The sequence below is a fragment of the Tricharina praecox genome (genome assembly GCF_024521635.1).
Source record: "Tricharina praecox strain CBS 144465 chromosome Unknown BZA05scaffold_4, whole genome shotgun sequence".
NCBI lineage: Eukaryota > Fungi > Ascomycota > Pezizomycetes > Pezizales > Pyronemataceae > Tricharina > Tricharina praecox.
In genome coordinates, this window is record NW_026250406.1 from 387,470 (window position 1) to 411,368 (window position 23,899).

Genomic DNA, 23,899 nt, shown 5'->3' on the forward strand with positions numbered 1-23,899 from the left:
ATTTTCAACACCCCGCTTGCCGAGGTCAACGGCGCACTGGAAGGAAACAAGGACCCCACGGCACATATCCCTCACGAATACCATGTGACACCCCGATAGGTATCGGAGGTCACGACGGTCGCAAGAGATGTGATTAGATAGTTCGGGTGATTAGAATAGAGTTGCGAGCCGAAAGGATAGTTAGAAGCGATCAAGGACAAGATAGGAAGGAGGGAGCAAACGGATTCCAGAGTCTAGACAGTGATCGGAGATGCGGGAGATCGGGATAACAGTCCAGAGGACTTTGAGATCTCCGATCATAGGGCCCCGCAGTAGGAACTCCGATCCAGGAAAAAACTGTTATGACGAGAGAATCGAACATCGACCGATGGGGGCAGACAACTTCGAGCGAAGAACTCTGCCGGCGCATGAGGGAGATAATTGCTCGGAAACTCCGATCTATCTTGGGCGCGTGGTGTTTACCACCTGCCTAGTCGAGAAGACTATCCGAAGAGAGCTGACGACGACTCAAGGCTAGGCCGCGGAACTCCGACGCAAAGGAAGCAACGGAGCTACGTTAGGCCGCACTCTAGAGGAATCACGTGCTGAGGATCGGGACGACTATAAGTCGAACCGAGCGGGCAACCGAACAAACTACAATCATCGCACCGAACAAACCATCGAACAAACACCCTTAAGATTATTCCGTTGTGAATTATCGAAATCCCTGACTTTTATTCTATCCTCGATTTTACTATAGACTCCGACGGCACAAACCCGTCCCAGTCTCACACTATAATCTTAAAGGTTACAGTCACCGATTTCTATCGAAATGTCCTCCTCAAACCTCGACATGCTCCGCCTCGAACTTCCTCAGACCCTGAGCAATGCGCTCGTTAGCATCCCGCAAGCATCCGAAACCGTCGAAGTACGAAACCCGGCAGCCTGGCTCAGGCTGATGAACCACCAATACCAAACGGCACAAAGAGACCTGCGCCAGCTTTACCAAGCATGCGATCAGAAGTTCAACGAAGAGGACTCCCGAATGCAGGAAATCAGAAGGAACTACGAACAACTCTGCGATGGGGTCAAGTATGTGTACAACCTCTACGCTCACAATGCCGAAATGAATACAGAATGGCTTCGAACCGAGCTGTCAACGGTAGCGAACGCGACGCACGCCCTGAGCAGCGACGTATGGGCAGTCATTCGAGAACGTAACCAGAAAGACGAAGACAACCACGAGTTGCAAAGCGTCGCAAACGCTCGGCTACAAGACGCCATCGTGTTCCTCGAAACGGCGCAAGTCGAACAACGCAGGGAGCAAGCGGTGTACAACCGCAACGTGGAAATTTGGGCAGGGAAACAGGAAGAGAAGGCGGAATACCTCTACAAAGAGCAACAGCGAATCAAGGAAAAAATCGCTCGAGCGGAGAAAAAATTGAAGGCTGTAGAGGTAAGGACAGGGAAGGCGAAGGAAAAGGCCCCAGAGTGGGTAAACACCACCCCAAGAGGAGGATCGCGGGCAGAAAGGTCAGCAACAAGGGAAACTCCGGCAGGTGCAGGAATGTCCCCTCCTCCTCCACCCCCAAGACGTCCGGTGACTAACCTTGGAGGTGATCCCTCGGATGAGGAACCATCGGATGATGACGATTCCATCCCCTTGCCGCGTGGTTCGCCGCCCCGTCACCGACACGCTCCGCTACCAAGAGAAGACGACGAAGACGAAGAGAGTCGCTTCGCTCGGATCATCGCTGCTGCCGTTTCCGCATCGAACCCGAGGGCCATCAAGCTTGTAATGAAAGAGCCCAAGCCGTTCGATGGCAAGCAAAGAACAGCCTTCCGTCCATGGTGGGACTCAGTTGAAGAATATCTTGAGTTCCACCCAGAAACAAACGAGCAGCAGAAGATAGCGTGGGTGGGATCCCGACTGGAAGGAACAGCGGCAGAATGGCATCAGGCCCGTCGAAAAAGCCTGAGGCAGCTACACTTGGAAGATACCTGGCAGGCGTACCAAGAGGCACTCAAGGAGGCGTACCGCGACACGCAGGAAGGAGCGAACGCATTAAGAAGGATGTGGGCCCTCGAATACAAAGGAGACATTCAGGCTTACATGACCTCCTTCCGATCGCTCAACATGATCGCTCGCGCCACCGGCGAACCGCTACAAGACATAGTCAACCAGGCCATGACTACCGACATCGTTGATATGAGCTTCAACCAGCACACCGAACCCTACGAAGACGATGAAGACTTCCTGGAAACGGTGCTCAGGGCTGGCAACCATGTGGAACGACGGGACGCGCTGAAGAAGGCAAGGGCAATGAGGAAAGGGGGATCGGGTAGCCAGGGTTCCGGCGGCGACCGGAAGGGACCTGGCAACGGCCGGCAGGGCCAAGGAAAGGGAAGAGACCCCGGGGGCCGCAAGGAAAGCGGGGAGTCCCCGGAGGGCCGAAAGGCCAAGGAAGCAACAGGAGTCAGGAAGGGAAGGACAAGGGAAGGGGACATCTACGCAGGAGCAAAGGAGGCTCTGGTAGGGGTTCCCCAGAAGGAGATCGATGCTCACAAAGCATCCAAGTGCGACTGTTGGCGTTGCGGACGAGACGGCCACCGAACCTTCCAATGCTACGCCAGAAAAACAGTCGCGGGTACCGAACTCCCCGAGAGTCCAAAGGTGTCATCCGTGACAAAGAGAAAGCGGGACACCCAGGATGCCGAACCCACTCGACCGAGGTCCAAGCAACACAAGGCTGCGGCGGTTGTGGTGGAGGATGAAGCAATGACGGAGGCCCCTCCATTCTGGGAAAGGAATGAGAGTGAGCCGGAGGATTTTTGAGCGGCCCCAGCACTCCGCAGACTGGACGGCCAAGTGTATATGTTTGCGGAACGAAGAGACCACGGCCTCAGGATATCGACAGCGAATCCAGAGATAAGCGAAGACGAACGGACCAACCTATTTCTACGAGTCCAACCGCGCCGAGCGCCTCAGGGTGTGAGCCCCCAAAACCTGTCAGCGGACCACGACCAATCATAGAAATGATGCTCCTCTGGTCTGAGCACAAGCGACGACGGATCCGAGTACTCCTCGACACAGGATGTGCCATTCCGATCATCAAACGAAGCCTTGCACGAGAACTTGGGTTGCCCCTCATTCAACGACCCAAGCCGGTGGAAATCAAGGACTTCCACGGAACCATAGTGGAAGGAGCCGGGGAATATTATACAATGCCGATGGTCGTCCAACACCGGAGCCACTACACCAACGAAACCTTCGAAGTGGCTCCCTTGGACGACTGCGATGCCTACCTCCCGTATTGGTGGATGGCTAAGCATGAACCGACAGGGTTGTGGAAGAATGAAGCACAGAAAATTCGCTTCACCAGCACCCGATGCAAGGAACATTGCACCTTGCAACAAGCAACCAGCTTTCCGATGGAACTTGACACGTCTGTCATTCACAATTCGGAGGCTCGCATTATTGGATACGTCTCAGCTGGCCCGGAATCAGATCCACCCATGAATCTGCTTCCGGAGAAGTTCAGACGATATGCCAACATCATGAGCAAGGAAGCAGCCGATAAGCTTCCCGACCACAAGTCCTACGACCACGCAATCGATCTCAAGGAAGGAGAGACTCCTCCATGGGGTCCTATCTATGCCCTATCAGAGAAAGAACTTGAGGCCCTCAGGGAGTGGCTCAAGGAGATGCTCCAGACAGGCAAGATTCGAAGATCCAAATCACCAGCCGGGGCGCCGATATTATTTGTACCAAAGGCGCACGGCAGGGGTCTCCGATTGTGTGTCGACTATCGCGGTATCAACAAGATTACCGTAGCCAATCGCTACCCACTCCCGATCATGGCAGAGTTGCAAGACCGAGTCAGGGGTGCGAAAGTCTTCACCAAGATTGATCTGAAGAATGGCTATCACCTTATCCGCATCAAAGAAGGTGACGAGTGGAAGACGGCTTTCCGCTGTCGATACGGACTGTTTGAGTTTTTGGTCATGCCGTTTGGGCTGACCAACGCTCCAGCGACGTTTCAGGACATGATTAACCACATATTTCGGGATATGTTGGACCTGGGACTGGCCGCGTACATCGATGACCTCCTCATCTATGCGAAGACGCACGAGGAGCATGACAAGATAGTCATCGAGGTACTAAAGAGGTTGGAAGAAAATAAGTTGGCAATCTCACCAGAAAAGTGTGTCTGGTCGACAGGGAGAGTCGAGTTCCTAGGATACGTGATATCCCAAGATGGAATTGAGATGGCTAAGGACAAGGTGGAATCTGTGCTCTCGTGGGAGGCGCCGCGGTCCCTGAAGGAAGTACAAGCCTTTCTTGGGTTCGCCAATTTTTACAGGCGCTTCATCAAGGATTTCTCAAAGATCACGAGACCCTTGACCGAGAGCACAAAAGAAAAAGGGAAGGATTGGAGATGGACAGCGGAGATGGAACTGGCCTTCGAGGAGCTGAAGTCTAAGTTCACCACGGCACCGATTCTCGGGCACTTCAACCCAGAATTACCTGTCGTGGTGGAATCCGACGCTTCGGACTTCGCGTTGGGCGCGGTCCTGTCTCAAAAGACAGAGGATGGGAAGTTACACCCAGTTGCGTTCCACTCAAGAAAGTTTACCCCAGCCGAAATCAACTTTGAGATTCACGATAAGGAACTACTCGCGATAGTAGACTCTTTCAAACGCTGGCGGCAATACCTTGAGGGAGCAAAACACCAGATCCAGGTGTACAGCGACCACCAGAACCTTGAGTACTTCACAACCACGAAAGTACTCAATCGACGGCAGGCGAGATGGGCACAAGAACTCGCTGGCATCGACTTCAAAATCTACTACCGGCCCGGCAGCCAGAACGGCAAACCTGACGCATTATCCAGGCGCCCGGAGTACCGCCCTGAAAAAGGGGGGGGTGAAGATCAGCCGATTACGACGATCCTGCATAAATCACACTTTGCAGGCGACGATTCGAGAGTTTCATCAATCAGCACCGGAGGCGAAAGCACCGTGTTCCTGGTTTCGTCAACTCGGCTACAATCAATCCCCGTGCCAAAGTGGAATGAAGAATTTCTGGGTTGGGTCAGGAAGGCAGGAAAGGAAGATGCTGGGTATCAGGAGGCTCTGAGCAGCATCAAGGACACGAACGAGGACGCGGCTCAGAAGGACACTGAGTCGGAGGGCCGAAAGGCCTGGGAACTGGCCGCCGAGAGTAGGGACTCCGGCAGGATGGGCCGAAAGGCCAGGATTTTGAGGATGGAAGAGGGGTGCCTGTATAGGAAAGAAAGGCTATGGGTACCAGACGATAAGGAACTCGTCAGACACATCCTCGAGTCGGAACACGATACGAAAGTCGCGGGGCATATGGGCCAGGATAAGACTATCGAACTTATCCGACGCAATTTGTGGTGGCCAAAGATGGACGAGCAGATTATAGACTTCGTCCGGAGTTGCGCGCAGTGCCAGAAGGACAAAGCAACAAGGCACCAGCCGTATGGACTACTCAATCCCCTCGAGTTACCATACACCCCATGGCAATCAATAGCCATGGACTTCATTACCGACCTACCGGAATCCAACGGATGCGACCAGCTATGGGTGGTCGTCGACCGCTTCACCAAGATGGCGCATTTCATCCCCCTACCTAAGGATGGAAAGATAGCCGAGGATCTCGCTAAGATTTTTGCCCGCGAGATATGGCGCTTTCACGGATTACCAGCAGACATAGTGTCGGACCGAGACTCACGGTTTACCTCGGGTACATGGAAAGAATTCATCCGGCTGCTAGGCATTAAGCCCCGGATGTCAACAGCGTTCCACCCACAGACGGATGGACAAACCGAACGCCTCAACCAGACGATCGAAGCATACCTCCGCTCCTTCGTCAACTACGAACAGAACGATTGGGTGAATCTCCTACCGATGGCTGAGTTTGCCTACAACAACTCGGTTACATCGGCAACCGGAATGTCGCCCTTCTATGCGAATATCGGATACCACCCGTCGGCGACAAACCCTGCTGCGGCAAATTCTCTCAACCCCGCCAGCAAGGTCTACGCTCACTGGATGCATACAGTCCACGAGGAAAACATCAAGACCCTCGAACGAACGCGCGAACGAATGCGCAAGTATGCAGATCAACATCGTCAGGAGGCACCGGCTTATCAAGTAGGAGACTTGGTAATGCTCAATGGGCGGAACATTCAAACCCGCCGACCCTCGCGGAAGTTGGACCACAAGAACCATGGTCCCTTCCAAATCGAGAAGATCGTATCGCCGCTCGCTGTCAAGCTCACTCTGCCAAGGAAGTGGAAGATTCATAATGTCTTTCACGTCTCGCTCGTTGAACCGTTCCGAGCCGGCACCCGAACACCACCGGATCCCTCTCAAATCTTACGAGAGGCCGATGATGTGGAAGGCAACGAAGAATACGACGTCGATGAGGTTATGGGCAGCTCGAAGAAAGGTCGACGAGTGCTCTACCTCGTCAAATGGCTCAACTACCCCGAACGACGGGACTGGACGAACGAGCCATTCGACAACTTCTCATTAGGCGGTCGGGAAAAGCTACGCGAGTTTCATCGCAAAAATCCCGATGCGCCGAGGGACTACCGGCTTACAGATGAGTAAGAGTTTTTTCCCATGTGGTTTTTCTCGAACTCGGGCAGGTAGTAGGATGAAGGGGTTGGAGGACTTCATCCACAGTTATCAAGTTAGGATAAAGGCGAGGACTTGGGTGCTTCGGGCCGAAGCCTCGTGGGAGGGGAGATGGTGTGACACCCCGATAGGTATCGGAGGTCACGACGGTCGCAAGAGATGTGATTAGATAGTTCGGGTGATTAGAATAGAGTTGCGAGCCGAAAGGATAGTTAGAAGCGATCAAGGACAAGATAGGAAGGAGGGAGCAAACGGATTCCAGAGTCTAGACAGTGATCGGAGATGCGGGAGATCGGGATAACAGTCCAGAGGACTTTGAGATCTCCGATCATAGGGCCCCGCAGTAGGAACTCCGATCCAGGAAAAAACTGTTATGACGAGAGAATCGAACATCGACCGATGGGGGCAGACAACTTCGAGCGAAGAACTCTGCCGGCGCATGAGGGAGATAATTGCTCGGAAACTCCGATCTATCTTGGGCGCGTGGTGTTTACCACCTGCCTAGTCGAGAAGACTATCCGAAGAGAGCTGACGACGACTCAAGGCTAGGCCGCGGAACTCCGACGCAAAGGAAGCAACGGAGCTACGTTAGGCCGCACTCTAGAGGAATCACGTGCTGAGGATCGGGACGACTATAAGTCGAACCGAGCGGGCAACCGAACAAACTACAATCATCGCACCGAACAAACCATCGAACAAACACCCTTAAGATTATTCCGTTGTGAATTATCGAAATCCCTGACTTTTATTCTATCCTCGATTTTACTATAGACTCCGACGGCACAAACCCGTCCCAGTCTCACATACCACGAGTTCCTACCGCTATTCTCTGAAGCCCTTGCCCAGAACTTGCCCCCGCACCGACACTACGACCATAAGATTCCACTCAAGGAGGGATTTACGCCCCCATACGGACCCCTGTACTCACTTTCGAAAACGGAGCTTGTCGCACTGAAGGAATGGCTTGACGACAACCTGCGCAAAGGTTTCATCCGTGCCTCTTCCTCTCCAGCAGCATCGCCAATCCTGTTTGTCAAGAAATCGGACGGCTCCCTACGCCTGTGTGTGGATTACAGGGGCCTGAACGAAGGAACAATCAAGAACAGGTACCCTCTCCCACTTCTCCAAGAAACACTGATGCGGCTATCCGGGGCAAAATACTTCACCACCCTGGATATCCGCGGTGCCTACAACCTTGTGCGGATGGCGGAAGGAGAAGAGTGGAAAACTGCCTTCCGGACACGCTATGGGCTATTCGAATCCCTCGTCATGCCCTTCGGTCTCACCAACGCCCCTGCCGACTTCCAAGCTCTGATCAACGATGTGCTACGCCCGTTCCTCGACGGCTTCTGTACCGCATTCATCGATGACGTCTTCATTTACAGCGGATCCTTAGATGAACACCGGAAACATGTCAGGAAAGTACTTCAGGCCTTATCAGCAGCCGGTCTACATCTCAAACCCGAAAAATGTCATTTCCACCAGACGGAAGTCAAGTATTTGGGACTGATCATTACAACAAACGGGATCAAGATGGACCCAGCGAAAGTCTCCTGCATACTGGAATGGGAGGAGCCGAGTACCGTCACCGATGTGCAATGCTTTCTGGGATTTGCGAACTTCTACCGGCGATTCATCCAAGAGTATTCCAAGGTGGTATCCCCACTGACAGCATTGACCAAGAAGGAGGATGGAAAGTATGTTCCCTTCGTGTGGGGACCGGAACAGCAGAAAGCATTCGACGAACTAAAAACAGCATTCACCTCGGCCCCGATCCTCCGGCACTTCGACTACGATCGGCAGATAGTAGTGGAAACTGACGCCTCCGACTACGTCTCTGCTGGAGTCCTATCTCAGTACGACGACGAGGGAATTCTGCACCCAGTGGCATTCTATTCCAAGAAACACTCCCCGGCAGAATGCAACTACGAGATCTATGACAAAGAACTCCTTGCAATCATCCGCGCCTTTGAGGAGTGGAGACCACATCTGGAGGGCGCTCCTCACCCCATCCAAGTCCTAAGCGACCACAAGAATCTGGAGTATTTCATGACAACGAAACTACTCAACCGACGACAAGCGCGATGGTCAGAGTTCCTTTCCCGTTTCCATTTCAAGATTGTCTACCGACCAGGCAAAGCGGGATGAAAACCGGATGCACTGACCAGGAGGTCAGGAGACCTCCCTAAAGAAGGGGATGAAAGACTGCTCGCCAACCAGCAGGCAGTCCTGAAACCGGACAACCTACCGGAAGAACTCCGGTTGGCAGCAACCAACACACCCGAACAAGACCGTCCCCTCCTCACGTCACTGATAACAGAAGGCTACGACATAGACCCCGTCCCAAATCGAATCCTCGAGCTACTCCGAAATGGTACACGCCACTCGAAGGAGATCTCCTTGGCCGAATGCCGCGAAGTCAACGGGCGACTGATCTACCGAGACTGCCTCTATGTTCCAGAGTACGACCGACTCCGACTACGACTGATCCAGGACCACCACGACCCACCGACCATGGGGGCACCCAGGGCGCGCAAAAACCCTGGAACTACTTGCTTGGAGGTACTACTGACCACAGATGCGAAAGGATGTTGACCAGTATGTCCAAAACTGCCACACCTGCCGGCGAACGAAGGCCACCCGGCACGCACCCTATGGTGTCCTGCGCTCCCTCCAAGTACCCGAGAAGCCATGGCAACACATCTCAGTCGGCTTTGTCACTGGCCTACTCGCCTCAAAGGGGTTTGACGCCATCTGTGTTTTTGTTGACCGACTGACCAAGCAACACCATCTCCTACCATGTACCACGACCATCACCTCGGAAGGACTGGCCGAGCTGTTCTGCGACCGGATATTCAGGTACCACGGGGTGCCAGAAACCATCGTCTCGGATAGGGGCCCCCAGTTTGCCTCGAGATTCTGGAAACACCTATGCTCATGCCTCAAGATCGAGCCACGCCTGTCAACTGCCTTCCACCTCCAGACCGACGGCCAAACCGAACGGATGAACGCCGTCATGGAACAGCACCTCCGCGCGTACGTCAGCTACCTCCAGGATGACTGGGTCGACTACCTCTTCTTCGCCGAATTCGCTGGTAACAACCAGGTCTCCGAGACGACTACCCTGTCCCCATTCTTCGCTAACCTAGGATACCACCCACGGTGTGACTTTGAGCTGGAAATCCGTGTCAACACCAAGGAGGAACATCAAGCTCAGAGTGCAGCGGGACGGTTGCATCAAATCCACGACGCCGCCCGCAGCCAAATGCGGTATGCCCAGGCACGGCAACAGGACGACTCCGACCGACACCGAACCCCTGCGCCAGCGTTCCAACCAGGCGACATGGTATGGGTGGATGGTCGGAACTGGCGCACCGAGAGACCCAGTCGCAAGCTGGAAAACAAACACCATGGTCCCTACTGCGTGATTCGGACAATCGGAACCCACGCCTACGAATTGGACATCCCGGACACCGTTCAGAAGCACCGAACATTTCCTGTATCCCTGCTTCATGCCTCCGCTGGCGATCCCTTCCCTGGACAAATTCCACCGCCACCACTTCCGGTAATTGTGGACGACCAAGAAGAATGGGAGGTTGAAGAGGTCCTCGACAGCCAGAACCTCAGGGGCAAACTCCAGTACCTGGTGAAATGGAGAGGCTACGCGGCACCAACATGGGAACCAGAGGAGAACCTTACCAAGGTACAAGCTGTGGACGACTTCCATCGACGATACCCCATGCAGCCTGGACCAGTCGAACTTGCTCTCGTGAGAACTCGAGCCTTAGGAGGGACTACTGTCACGGCTCGCGATGGAATGACGAAGGGAGGGTCGGCACAAGGATCGGGAGAGTTGGGGGGCAGTGCAGAGGCAGTGCACCGGCAGTGCAAGGATGAGTCGCAGAGGATTTGGGGCTGTGTGCAGGGAGCAGGGATAGCGCAGCAATGAGTCGCAGGAGATTGGGGCTGTGTGCAGGAAGCAGGGGTAGTGCGGCTGCGCAGGGTATGAGTCACGGAAGTGGGCTACTGGCAAGGTGGATTTCTCAGGGTCTGGCACACGCCCACGGTCATTGTCAGGTTGCGGGTAGAAGTGGAGGATTTTCTATATAAACGGGCCGTTGCCCCTCTGTATTTAGTTCTTCACGCAACAACTTGTTAATTCAATCACTGTTACCTCTGTCCTTGCCTCGGCTGCCGTCTGCGCCGTAGTCCTTGTCCCTGCCTTTGTTCTCAGTTGCCGTCTGCACTGAGTCCTGCCTCACCTTGTCCCCTGAACCCGTCTTGCCTCTACCAAACCCAGAACCCGATCCCCAGCCCGACTTCGCTACCTGGAGCCTTGCCCGACCGTGCCGTTACAGCTATGTGACAACTTTTTATCCGGCGGCCAGGAGAAACTGCGAGAATTCCAGCGCAAGAACCCTGACGTGCTGAGGGACTATCGGCTCACCATGGACTAAGGGTTTTTTCCCTTGAGGTTTTTCTCAAAGCCGAGCAACAGTAGGTTGGAGGGGCTGGAAAACTCCATCCATTGTGTCTAGACAGGATGAAGGTGAGAACTTAGGCGCTTCCAACTGAAGCCTTGAAAGGGGGGACGCCGTGTGACACCCCGATAGACCGGCGGGCAGTCACAGCATGAGCAGTACGTTTGGAAGTGATGAGGACATAAAAATAGATAGTCACACCATACAGACACGTTGAGCAGCAGTGAGCAAACGGGATTCATAGTCCAGAAAGCGACTGGCGATACGGGCGATACACGGTAAAGTCTGATACGGCCGAGACGGCAAGAGGCAGTCCATCATGCAGCCCCGTAGAAATGAACGCCGATCATGTAACCTGTTATGACGCGTAATTGCCAATTTATCGTTAAATGGAAGCCTGTGCAGCCGGGCGGGTTCTCAGTGCCCACACGAAGATATGTATTGCTTACTCTGAGCTGCGCTCAGGAACGAAGTGGTCAGCACTTTTTGCGTAGTTGGAAACTGCTACTCCTGCAACAGCTCAAGATGACTATACGGCCTAGACTCCGGGTATGACTCTTCGTAGCGCTTACGCCAGAGCATGACTCAAAGGGCCTTTGCAACGGATTTCCCCTATGACAGAGTTTTCCAATTACGTGCATAGGTTACAGGTAGACTATATAGTCACTCGACTATCGTCACGGAAATCCCAACACCAGCACAACCAGAACACCAAACACTACCGAACATACCCCTGAAGATTATTCCGCTGTGAATTATCGAAATCCCTGACTTTTATTCTATACTTGATATGTAAAAGACTCCGACGCCCTGAAACTGTTTCAGTCTCACATTGGCACTGAGAACCGGCCTGACTCCACAGGCTTCCATTTGTCAATACATTGGTAATTGCGCGTGGTAACAGGTTCCATGATCCGCGTTCCTTTCTACGGGGTTCCATGATGCACTGCCTCAGGCCGTCTCGACTGTATCGGACTTCGCTGTGCATCACCCATATTGCCGATTATTGTCTACACTTGGAATCCCGTTTGCTCACTCCCGTCTAACACGTGTCTATGCTCAAACTATCTATTGCTGTGTTCCGATCACTTCCAAGCGTACCGCTCTTGCTGTGACTACCCGATGGTCTATTGGGGTCTCACAGGGGCAGTGCAGCGAAGTATTTCTCAAGGTCTACTACACCCGCATTATCAATATCGGGTTGCAGGAAGAAGTGGAAGATTTCGTTCATAAACTGGCCGCTGCCCCTCTGTAATTAGTTCTTCACGTAATAACTTTTTGAATTCATTAACTGTTACCTTTGTCTTTGCCTCACCAGCCTTCTGTGCTGTAGGCATTGTCTCTGTCTCTGTTTCTCAGTTGCCGTCTGCACTGAACCTTGTTCGGCCTTGTTGTTCGGCCCACCTAGCTCTTGCCAAACCCAGTTTCCAGTTGACCCGCCTGCCCGTCTTCGCTACCTGGAGCCCAGCCCGACCGTGCTGTTACAGGCAGCGGGAATGCAGCTGGGAGGTAGTGGGGAGGCAACGGGGAGGCAGCCAACTTGAAGGCTGTCCGAGAGGCCTTATCTCTTCCTCTCATATCATCTTCATGATTGTCTCCAGAATGCACGCCTCCCCTCTCTCTCTTTTATGATTATCTACACAATAGATGACCAACCTTTACCTCCTCTCTCTCCCGTCATCACTGTCATCAACAGGATAGAAGATCAATCTCTAGTGACGTCGGCTACGACCATGAGAGTAGCTTCTTTTTGTTGTATGGGTAGATGGACGTTATGATAAGATGGAAGGAGGAGAGGCTGGTGTGATCTGTGGGATCTGTGGAATCAGTGGATCCAAATGGTGGTGACAGCCAGACTAGCCGTATGGAGTGACACCGAACATTGTAGGCACCGAACATTGTAGGCACCGGAGGAGAGACATAAGATGGCTCCACAAAGTTGAACCTACATCATCTTTCTCTCGTCATCATATAAAGAATAGACGATGAACCCCTCCCCCTCCCCCCTCCCCTCTCTCTCTCCTGCTCTATATATATCTCTCTCTCCAGCTATATATCTCTCTCATCGTCATCTACAGAATAGACGTCTCATCTCTCTCTATCCCTCTTCATCAACCTCTTCGTCATCTCTCCCTCTAGTATCAACTGCAACGAGAGCACCATATCCACGGCGAGGACAGTCTTGCGAGGGCTCTTTGCCAATGCCTCTCCGGCCGACCCCGCCATGCCCCCCTCCATGACCGTCCCCCCCCCCCCGCCATACCCACCAACGTTGATGCCCACTAATAACCACATTCCTTTCCTCCCACCGACACCTCCTCCTTCACTTCCACATCTCGCCAACAGCTCCTTCTCTACTTCCCCCACTTCCTCAACCCGCTGACATCTCCTTCTCCACTTCTTCATCTCGCTGGCAGCTTCTCCATCACTGCCTCCTCTCTCTGACAGTTCCTCCATCACTTTGTCTTCCTCTAATTCCCCCTCTCGCGTCTTCCTGTCGTCGATAGCTGCTTCTCCACGTCCCTTACTTCCTCCTAACCAACCGCTCCCACCCACACAGACAACTGCTCCACCACTTCCACAACAGTGTGGCATTCGCTACAAGAATGGGTTGATGTTGTAGGACTACATAGGAAGTCGAGGCGAGAACAGCTAGGCCAGTGTGGTATCCCCGGTGAGATGACAGTAATATCCGCGGGGAGACTGAGCTGACTATTCTACGGCCGCACAGTAAGACATTGCGAGGACATCGTCGAGAGAGGATGGTATCCGCGGTGATGAAGATCTGGTATCTGCAGCGGAGAGACTGTAGGAAGACCGAGGGCTAACCGCCAGCGCAGGACAGCAAGGACAGCGGGGGCAGCGGGGAGGAGAGGGTGCTATCCACGGTCGGAGAGGGTAGTACGCTGTGGTGCAACTGTAGGAAGGCATAGGAGGGGACTGCGGGGAGGAGAGGAGGCTATCCGCGGTCGGACAAGGCTGTACGCTGCGGCGCAACGGGAGGACTGCATGGGAGAACAAGCCGTATAGTACCCCATATGAATGTAACGCATTTGATAACACTGCAAATTACCCAAAATATCGCATTTTGCAACAATATCAGGAAAACAAATCTACTCCCATAAGGCTGTCGCCTCTGTATTTATGCAGTGCTGTGGTAAATGCGGTGGATGCATAGGGCATGGTGGCAGGCCGTTTCACCCTAACTTAAATGATGTTCCGTGAGCACGACGTTAGGTGGGGTTTGCCACATCTTTTTATTGATTGATATCACGTGGTCTATCTACATAATGGCAATACATATCCGCCCTGTTCATACACCCCGTCTCTTCCCTCATCTCTCCCGGGGCCTTGACTGTTCAGTGCCCTTGCCGTCGACTCGCCCTCTCCGTCACCTCTTCCGGCTGCATCACATCTTCCGTTACTTCACTAATCGGTGCGGTCATCTCTTCTGGCGCGGGCATCGCTTCAATGCCACCATCTCTTCAGTACCGTCCTCTCTTCCGGCGCCGTCATGTCTTCCGTGCTCCCACAACCCGTCTGTGCCCTCACCTCTTTCGTGCCGTTACCTCTTCCGGCCCGTCGACTCGTCCGTGCCGTCATCTCTTCTGCCCCCTCCCACACTTCTGCCGTGCTCCCACCACTCTGCCGTGCTCCCACAACTCTGCCGTGCTCCCACAATTCTTCCGTGCTGTCACCTCTTGGCCGCCCTTGTCCTTGACTCGCCTTCTTCTGCTCCCTCGCCCTCGAGGTGGCCATTTCCTCAACTATTCCGGTGTCTTGCTTCTCCCAGGGCCCTTGGCTTGACCACACTCGCAGCTCTTCCGCGCCCTTGAGTCTTGACAGAGCCACTCCCTCGACTCTCCGGGGACTCTTGACTAGGTTACTTCCTCAACTCTTCTGGCGCTATCATTTGTTCCGGTGGAATCAAATCGTAGGCTCGGTAATCTCCCCCTTGCCGTCATCTCTTCAGTGCCGTCATCTCTTCCAGCTCATCAATTCGTATGTCCTCCCACAACTCTGCTGTGCTCCCACAACTCTTCCATTCTTTGACTGTTCCGCTCCCTTAACCTCGACTGGCAAGCGACCTAACTCTTCCGTGCCGTGGTCTCTTCCGGCCCGTGGACTCGTGCGTACTCCCACCACTCTTCCGTGCCGTCATTTCTTCCGACCCGTCGACTCGTCCATGCTCTCACAACTCTGCCTTGCTCCCACAACTCGTCCATGCGTCACCTCTTCCGGCCTGTAGCACCTGCCAGCATCTGGTACTCCACCAATCCACACATCGAACTCCCTATACCGACGCATCGATCATGCCTTCTCCCCAACGGACTTCCAAGCCGTGAGCAATGCAGAAGATTGAGACGGCCGGCCCAAGAGACGGGCACGACCGCCACCTCGCCCTCACTCCCCACCGCCACCTTGCCCTTGTTCCCCACCTCCATTTCGCTTAGCCCTCGCCCTCGTTCAGCACTTCCACTCGGCCCCGTTCCCCACCATCACCTCGCCCTCGTTCCCAGCTTCGCCCTCGTCCTCGTTCAGCACTTCCATTTCGCCCTTGCCCTCGTTCAGCACTTCCACTCGGCCCGTTCCCCACCATCACCTCGCCCTCGTTCCCAGCCTCCATTTCGCCCTCGTTCCCCGCCTCCATCTCGCCCTCGTTCCCCACCAGCTACGACGGCCCTCGCGGCGGGCAAGAGACAAGGGCAACTGACAACATTCAGCACGAGGACGATGTAGAGACGATTCGTCTACGTTGATCTCCAGAAAGTGGGGAATTTGGTGGCGATGAGAATGAGGGTGTTGAAGTGGACGAAGACAGGACGAGCTCCGGCGGGGAGGGCTGAAAGGAATGGAAGGGCTGGGAGGGCGAGGAAGGCTGAGAGGGTGGGGAAGGCTGAGAGGGTGGGGGGCGGGGAAGGCGGAGGGGAGATGGAGGAGGATCCTGTATAATAGCAAATACAATATTTATCTATATGAGCAAGGTCACGTGAACTTGCTAGAAATTGCGAATATGCCAGCACAGCAGGCATTATACAGAATCTAACGTTATGTGCGGTACATGGCGAGCTGCGATCACTCATGGACTATTTTCAATCCAGGCACCGTGCCAATCCAGTCAGAGTGTTACGCTGTGTGCAGCACCTGGCTAGCTGTGGCCTGGCATGGCGAGCTGCGGTCCGGCATGCAGAGCTTCGGTCCGACACGGACATCTGTGGTCACATGGCATCGTGCCTATCCAGCCATTATGTCATGCCATGTGCAGTTCAAGCAGTACAAACGTCTCCCCGCGCCCATCGGAGTTTTTTTTTCCTGATGAATACCATCTCAAAACCCAGCGCATTCTACGTCTTGTCGCATTCATCATTATGCTGCATTGAGTGAAATCTCCGTTAATGCGACACCTTGCACCTCATTCCATTCACTAATTGAGTGACCTCATTTTGGGGTGGTGTTTCTTGCGACTTCTGACCATAAAATGCTGGTTTGCCTCATTACTTGTACCCTAGGGTCCCTTCGACGATTACATGGCGCTAATCCTACTATTGCGTCCTGCTGAAGCCCAACTATTGCGAACTCTCAACTATTGCGCATTCTCGAGACAATCAAAGTATCAACTTTGCACTGGGCTACGTGGGCGCGGCGCCCACGTAGCCCGCCCACTATTTGGGCGGGCTACTGAACACACTGCGTAGGAGCCATATCTCCCGTATAGCATTGATCTAGCTCGCACGTTGCTTGAGATGTAGGAGCCGGGCTTTTGCACGGAGGGGTGAGGCGAACTCCTGGTGTAGGGTGGATTGAGGATCTTCGACTCGTACCATCGCCACTAAAGGACCACTGCAAAGTGCTACGCAGTAGTGGAAGAGAGCTCGAGCCTTGGGGCCATTATGGGGATGAAGTAAGACTGGATAGTATGGATGGGCCATGGGCAGGTCCCGCTGTTGGTGCTGTGGCACTGTATCTGCAGTGGTGGCGGTGAAAACAGGACTGATGGATGGCCGTTGGGACTCCAAAATGCGTAGTCTATGTTAGCATGGTACTTCCTTTCACCGGTAGAATACTGTACTGACAATCTCTACCATGGTGATGGGGTTGCGTTGCGCAATACGGCGGTGGCACGGGTGTGTCGAGTTGCAGCAAGGTCCGAGTCGAACAAAACATTTTGATACTATCTACCACAGTATTTTTTACCCACCTGATGGCAGTCATCAGAACCTCCACTTCATCACTGCACCCACCAACCCTCATTTGGACGAAGGGTCACCGGCATTCGAAGTGCGCACTGCGCACTTCAACAGCCAAACCCCCGTAGTACAGCGGTACCTATGTACTTTGGACGCAATACTGGCCCGTGCATCGCAGTACCTACAAAGCTAACAGTACTACGGACCGCTCACATTAAGTAGGTATATCGCATTACCAGTCCGTACTGCATATTTACCATCAGTCCGTAAACCAGAATTGGTGTCTCTTGGGCGGTGTATAGAGGTTTCTGCCCCACACGTTCGAATTACCGATACACAAAAGCAGCTGTTCCCACAGCTAGCCGCCATTTAGCCCCGCCACCATCAGGAACAGGAACCAGCACCACATCGTTCCCTTTTCACTTTTCATTTTCAACCCCGTGTAACTTACCTGCAGGGTCTGTGCAGAAGAACCCTCCCCCGCTGTTGCCTCTGGCCGCTTGCAACTTGTGCACTGCCGCACTGCCCCCACGGACCCCGTGGTCATCGGCCCACTGTCGCGATATCCAACAAGAAGGCAGACTGGAGTCCGATATGAACCAACGTATTACCACTTTCAAAGCGTTGCTAGTTACTCGAAAAACGAGTATTTCACCCGGCAAAGCGATCATTTGTCTATTCGTTTTCCCGTCACCGCATCGCATATTCTGGTCGCCATGTACCACTGTTTTCATGACTTGTGCAACATGTCGACTCCAACACGCGCTGGTTCTTCAGCCTCAACCTTAAGTCCGAAACCGTGCGGCTGAAATGTTATAGAAGGGCTGTTTCACAGCCAATATCAATTAGGAGCGAAGCTACACTCAATGGCTGACGATACCGAAGTAAAGGGGTAGCGAGTCTGGTGAGGAGTCATGTTTGAAGAAGCGGATTTGAGCAGCTTTGAATGTGGTTTCGCCGTGAGGAATACTCAATCAAAAGCAATTTGAGGCCAGATCCAGAACAGCAAAGCCTACGTTTCGCTAACTGCAGGACGAACATACGGTGCATGCTCGGGAAGCCTGGTGCCGTTTCAGCATACGAGTTGTGCGCTGTTCGTGAGACACGAAAGAGGTTATAAACCCGTTCCTCCCTTCCGTGACGAGTCTATTTCAGCTCTCTAGTTTTTCTTCAGTCTGAGATTAAAATCCTACGATAGACCACATCCTCCGGGTATTTTTTTTTTGTTTTTTGTCAGTGGTACCTTTCCACGGTCACATCCAATCCGCCTCTCCGGCAGCCAAATCGCGACCTACATACAAATGATGTTCCCCACGTTCGTGAGCACAATGGTGGCTCTCCTCTACGCTCTCGATACTTGCAAGTAGGTGTTCTGCTTCCGCACCTTCCTCTCCGCTCTCGTCTAACCTGTTCATCAGTGCGAAAGACCTCGAAGAACGGGAATTGACTCTGAACGATGCGCAGCAATCCTCGTATGCGGCCGCGCTGGCCAACGTAGCCACCGCCTACGCCGCCGTCCCCAGCATAACTGCATTCCTGGCCGCCGGCTCCTCCTTCGAATCCGTCTTCATAGCCACACAGACGATCGCACCGGGCGCGGTCATGGGCGAAACCACCCTCGACGATAAGGTTCTCATAGCTTTGAGCAAGGAGTACTCGGAGAAGGTACTGCACTTTGTGGCGACCCAGACGTTTGTGGATGGCTCGGCGAAGAAAAGTTTGGCCGCGGATTTTAAGGCGCTTTTGCCCGTGCCTGGTGCTGCGGTCCGGGACAGGGCGGGAATGGCTGCTGTGGTGGTGGCGGGAGTGGCGGCTGGCGTGGCGGTTGTTGCGGCGTTTTAAGAGGAGTTGATGGTTATAGAGCTTAGAAATTGACACCTGTGCTGTACAATTCCGGTTGAGCTGAGCTCCTTGCTAATGGAAATCTATCACTCGTGAATATGGCTGGCCTCGTTTGATTTTCAGTAGCATTGCATGAAATGGTTCCTTCCAACACCCGTTATCACTCTGTTGTTCCGTTCCAAAATTCGTCTTAACCCACATACACAAGGAGAGAACCCAGTCGAGCCAGGCACTTCAGTGAACGATAGGGCCGCTACTACAGCATGATGAAACAAACAACATCCTACATCAAAACCGCACCCAGGACACCGCCCACCGCCACGACGACCGCCATCCCCACCGCAGTCCCCACCGTCGCAGCACTACTCTTGAACCCGCTCCCGACATCAGCCTTCATATTCTTCTCCACTGCGGCCATGACACTCTTCTTCCCCTTGGCATCCGTGATATACGTCTGGGTAGCCACAAACTTCGAAGCCCGCTCATACGCTTCACGGTGCAGCTATTTCATTGTCGCCTTAGGCATCGTCATCATCTCGCTGGCGAGCGTGTGCGTCGCAAAGCATTCATTGACTACGGCGGCCCCGGCGGAGGTGAACTGCGCGTAGCCCGGATAGGACGAGAGCGCGTTAGGAACGGGGAGGAAGGCGGATAGTCTGCGGGTGTTAGATCGGTGCACAGGTGGGATGAGATGCATGCTCTTACGGGTGGTGTTCGTCGGCATTTGCGAGGGATGCTAGGACGGTGAGGGTGGTGATAAGTGATGTTTGGAAATTGAAGTGCATCGTTCTTCAGCTAGCTTGCGGGCGGTTTGGTCGAGTGAATGAGCCACGAGGAGGTCCATTATAAGCTTACTCGGAAATCGCTGTTGTCGAGGAAGCTGTACGTACCCGAGGACTCGGTGGCCAGTCATCGACATCCACTTCATGACAACGTCCACGCAGCCAACACCGCCGGACAGCAGACATTTCACAATGGAAGTTTTCAGGTTCCAGATCAACTACTTCATTATCCACCCAACAATATAGGCCACCTCTCGAAGGAGCCTTACATCGATATCGTCGCGGAGATTTCGCATGTGCCACCTCGAGTCCGGTCAGAGCAGTCGGCGACACGCGAAGAAGCAGTGATTACGGGGACGTACTGGTTCCTCGTGTCAACGGATGGCGGTATTCCCTATCATGCCACAAATCCGCGCCTTTGGTTTACCTTGTTTGTGGTTCCCATCCATGGACCATCTCACGAACGCCTTCTATTGTTGCATCTTTTGCAAGTCCGTATCCTGATATGGAGATGGGAAGGGATGATGTGTATTGAATTTCCGGAAACCTAAACTATCGAGCCCACACGCAGAAAACTCAAGAAAAACGATAACCCAAAACCCAACCGCAGGCCCCTTCCCCTCCACTCCGCCCTCTTCCCCTCCGCCATCCACTCCGCCCCTCGCTCCTCCCCACTCCTCCCCCTCCCTCCCCCCCTCCCCCCAGTAGGAGTTACCTACATCGTATCCCCGCCCATTTCTCCGGCCAATTCCCTTGCCGACGCGCCCTGCCTCTGAGCACCCGCAGGCTGCTCAACCTTTCCGTTCGGCACAAATTCAGGGGTGGCAGGGAAGTGGCCATTTCCGTTGGAGAAGCCATTGCTCTCCCTATGGGTTCCGTTTTTGATGCCATTGACGCCATTTGCGACACCATTGGTTCCATTCGCCTTGCCGTTGATGCCATTGGAGTGGCCATTGGCGGTGCCGTTCGTCTTGCCGTTAATGCCGTTGGAGTGACCATTGGCAGTGCTGTTCGTCTTCCCTTCCTCACTGGCCCACTTCTCCTGCAGGGCTTTCTCAACCCACTCGTTGAACCAATAGCCCTCCAACTTCTCCCTACTCATCTGTCCGGCGCCGTTGATGGTTCCCCTGCACTGTTCCTCGCCACAGTGACAGTCGAACGGCTGGGCCATGTCCCACTCAGTGCTTGGGTAGAAGAACGTCAACTCCTGCCCCTGGTTGAGGGTTCCTCCCTTGATATCCCTCGCGACCCTGATCTCCATGCGCGCAATATCAAACTCCAGCGATGGCGCACACGAGTGGTTGATGTACACAAGGTCGGAGTTGAGCTCTACGTGGGTAGTGGCGGAGGTCTGGACAGTGGAGTACGCCTTCTTTGCGGGGGTGAGGGGCGGGGTGCTGAGCGCGGCGAAGACGGCGCCCGCCGGGAGTGTCACCTGCGAGATCGAGCGCGAGGAGAACGAGTCCCGGTCGGCGGAGGCGTGGATCACCGAGAGAATCGAGGGGTGCGAGGGCTGCGACCAGTGCGGGATGAGGGCGGCCATTGTGCTGTACGAGTTGAAGTGCGGTGAGTGCGCGGCGATTGCGTAGTGTAGTGTAACAAGTGTGCGTATGTGCGGGTACCTGTGATATCATAGTAACAGCACCCGCCAACCATCCGGGGCCTTATATAGGACCCCATCTCCAACTCTCCCGTCGACCGGCCCGACAGCGGCAAGTGGAGGATTCAATTTTGCGTGCCGGAGACATGGAGATTAAGTTCATCCCAAGCCTGTCGAGATGAGGGAATTCGCTAGCCTTATTAACACGGGAAATGGCGGGGGAATGGAGGGTGCCTCGGCGCTCTAGAGCGTGATCCGGCGTTGCGGGTAGGTGCGGAGCGGAGCCGGAGCTACATATCGCGGTGGGGGATCAGCTGCGGGGTATGGGGTGAAACCTCGGCTTCAGATGAACCATCCATGCCGTGCGCTATATGCCATCGGCGATCTTGGCGATGTTTGGAATGACATCACAAATATACAAACAATCCTGGGCTTCGGAAAGTTTGGAGCCGGTGTTATTGAGGGTCCTTCAAACGATTTCGTGGAGCAGAGGTAACAATTTTTGAGAGAGATCACATCACCATGCGGAGCAATTGGTATGCCATGGCTATCAGACGGATAATCCCTTTCGATAAGCAGTAGTGCTTGGGCTTCACTGAAATAGACATTGCCATGTGTCCCACAAAGGCCAAAAACCCATGACTCGAACCACACACCCTCACCAGCAGTTGGAGACGAAAACACTATTGACCGCCTTCCCGCTCAATGGATTCTGGAGTAGAGACGAAGTTGTAAAACAAAAGAAACAACTGCCCTGGACCGGAATTGAACCGGCGATCTCGTCATTACGAGTGACGCGCCTTACCGCTTGGCCACCAGGGCTAGTGTTGTTGATTGCCATGTACAGTGGCTATACACTAGCTGAAACAAACAACTGCATTCGTAGATCGTGCTGTGAGCCTAGAGTTCAACTGCTTGTGTGATGCACGCTTTTCCTTGGTGCAGAGTGAATGAAATATTTAACTCCTGTACTCCATCATCATCCCCAACTGAGGGAAGTAAAAACGGGGTGATGCCCAGTGTACCTATTAAGCCCAATGGACTCTCATGATGAGCGCGGGACGGAAGGTGAAGGTCGAGTAAAGACACAGCAAGGCCGCATCGATCCATTCGGCTTGACAATCCCGAAGACAGAGCGGGTCGACATTCAGTCTTGAGAAACCCTCTAAGATCAATGAACGATTGTCGATGTAGATGATAATTATTCCCTTCCACTGCAACCTCACTTCAACCTCATCAAGATTGCCCGGCATCTGTGATGACCGTTGCTCCTAATTTGTAGAACTCGGTAGGATCAGAAGCCGATTCCTGAGTTAGGCTGCAGTATGAAGACTCTTTTTTGTTTCATTCAGCCCATCTAAGCTATGGCGGCGTACTTCTGAATGATTCCAGTTTGAATGAACTCTTGTGTTTACTCATTCCCGTGCAGAACGAAGATTCTAAAATATTTGAGTGGCCATCCTTTCCGCTCCCTGAGTGCTAAGTTGTGATCCTCCTCACTGTTTATCGTTCGCTTCCGTGAGCCATTCGAGCAGTGGCTGGGTGTGGTGGTGCATTCACCCGGGAATCCGGTCCATCATAGCGGCGATCCCGGATAACATGTCGTCTACGATACCCCGCTGCAGGACCGTGCCTGCAAGCCAGTGCAAAGGCTTTTGACGGGGACATCCTGTCATCCGATAACCTTCGTAACTGTGCGAGCGAGCTCCTCGCTTTCGATGTTCGCTTCCCCTTAATTTTGTTTACATCACTTCCTCCTGCTGAGAGCTGTCTGTTTTTGTTATTGTTTTTTTTGCGACAAAGCAGGCTGGACCAATAAGCACCCGGCGCGTGCCGTTTGTTATGTCTTTGGGGAGGCTGGGATCGCTGGGGCTGGTTGCCTCAGCGACTCGCGCCGCGCCAACACCAAATCAACAAAGCAAGGAACGGCCGGACGGGTTCCTGCGCGCTGGCCTGGAGGGGGCTGGCTGGTGGGTGGTGGGAGGTGGCGGACAGTGCTGGGCGGGAATATCATCACCATTCTCCAACACATCCTCCCCCCAACACCACACGAACACGTTCTCCCCACACAGTAGCCCCCTTCCTACTATATACTCTTCGCGATTATTACGCAGCGTGCTTCTGTTTTCTTTCTTTTGCATGCAAGGGCTTATTACTCCGCGTCGTTACGGCTGATATCACGGCCGCCTGAATCCAGACGAGAAACGAAACGAAACGCCATAGTGTTACACCCGCTTCCTTCCTGTCCTGACAAGTTGTAAGCGACCGCCCTGTCCGGGACATACTACCCATTACCGCCACCGTTACCACTGCACCACCCCCAGACTTTACTCTACACACTCGACGAGAAGAAACGGG

The 23,899-nt window shown here is 53.7% G+C and overlaps 3 protein-coding genes and 1 non-coding gene across 4 annotated transcripts; 2 read left to right on the forward strand and 2 right to left on the reverse strand.

Annotated features, from left to right (window-relative positions):
• Positions 1-18,358: 18,358 nt before the first annotated feature.
• Positions 18,359-19,247, forward strand: BZA05DRAFT_388109 (uncharacterized protein). Its single transcript, XM_051482645.1, has 2 exons — positions 18,359-18,680; positions 18,736-19,247. The coding sequence occupies exons 1-2, from the start codon at positions 18,619-18,621 to the stop codon at positions 19,157-19,159; spliced, it is 486 nt and encodes a 161-aa protein (XP_051342452.1). The 5' UTR covers positions 18,359-18,618; the 3' UTR covers positions 19,160-19,247.
• Positions 19,248-20,637: 1,390 nt separating this feature from the next.
• Positions 20,638-21,871, reverse strand: BZA05DRAFT_388112 (uncharacterized protein). Its single transcript, XM_051482646.1, has 2 exons — positions 21,564-21,871; positions 20,638-21,488 (listed from the first exon to the last, which is right to left on the reverse strand). Exon 2 carries the CDS (start codon positions 21,482-21,484, stop codon positions 20,657-20,659), a length of 828 nt encoding a protein of 275 aa, XP_051342453.1. The 5' UTR covers positions 21,485-21,488; positions 21,564-21,871; the 3' UTR covers positions 20,638-20,656.
• Positions 21,872-22,291: 420 nt separating this feature from the next.
• On the reverse strand, positions 22,292-22,363 carry BZA05DRAFT_t88. Its single transcript has one exon. It is a non-coding gene; the product is annotated as a tRNA-Thr (tRNA).
• An 868-nt stretch (positions 22,364-23,231) lies between these two features.
• On the forward strand, positions 23,232-23,841 carry BZA05DRAFT_198183 (uncharacterized protein). Its single transcript, XM_051479463.1, has one exon. It carries the CDS (start codon positions 23,384-23,386, stop codon positions 23,714-23,716), a length of 333 nt encoding a protein of 110 aa, XP_051342454.1. The 5' UTR covers positions 23,232-23,383; the 3' UTR covers positions 23,717-23,841.
• Positions 23,842-23,899: the final 58 nt, after the last annotated feature.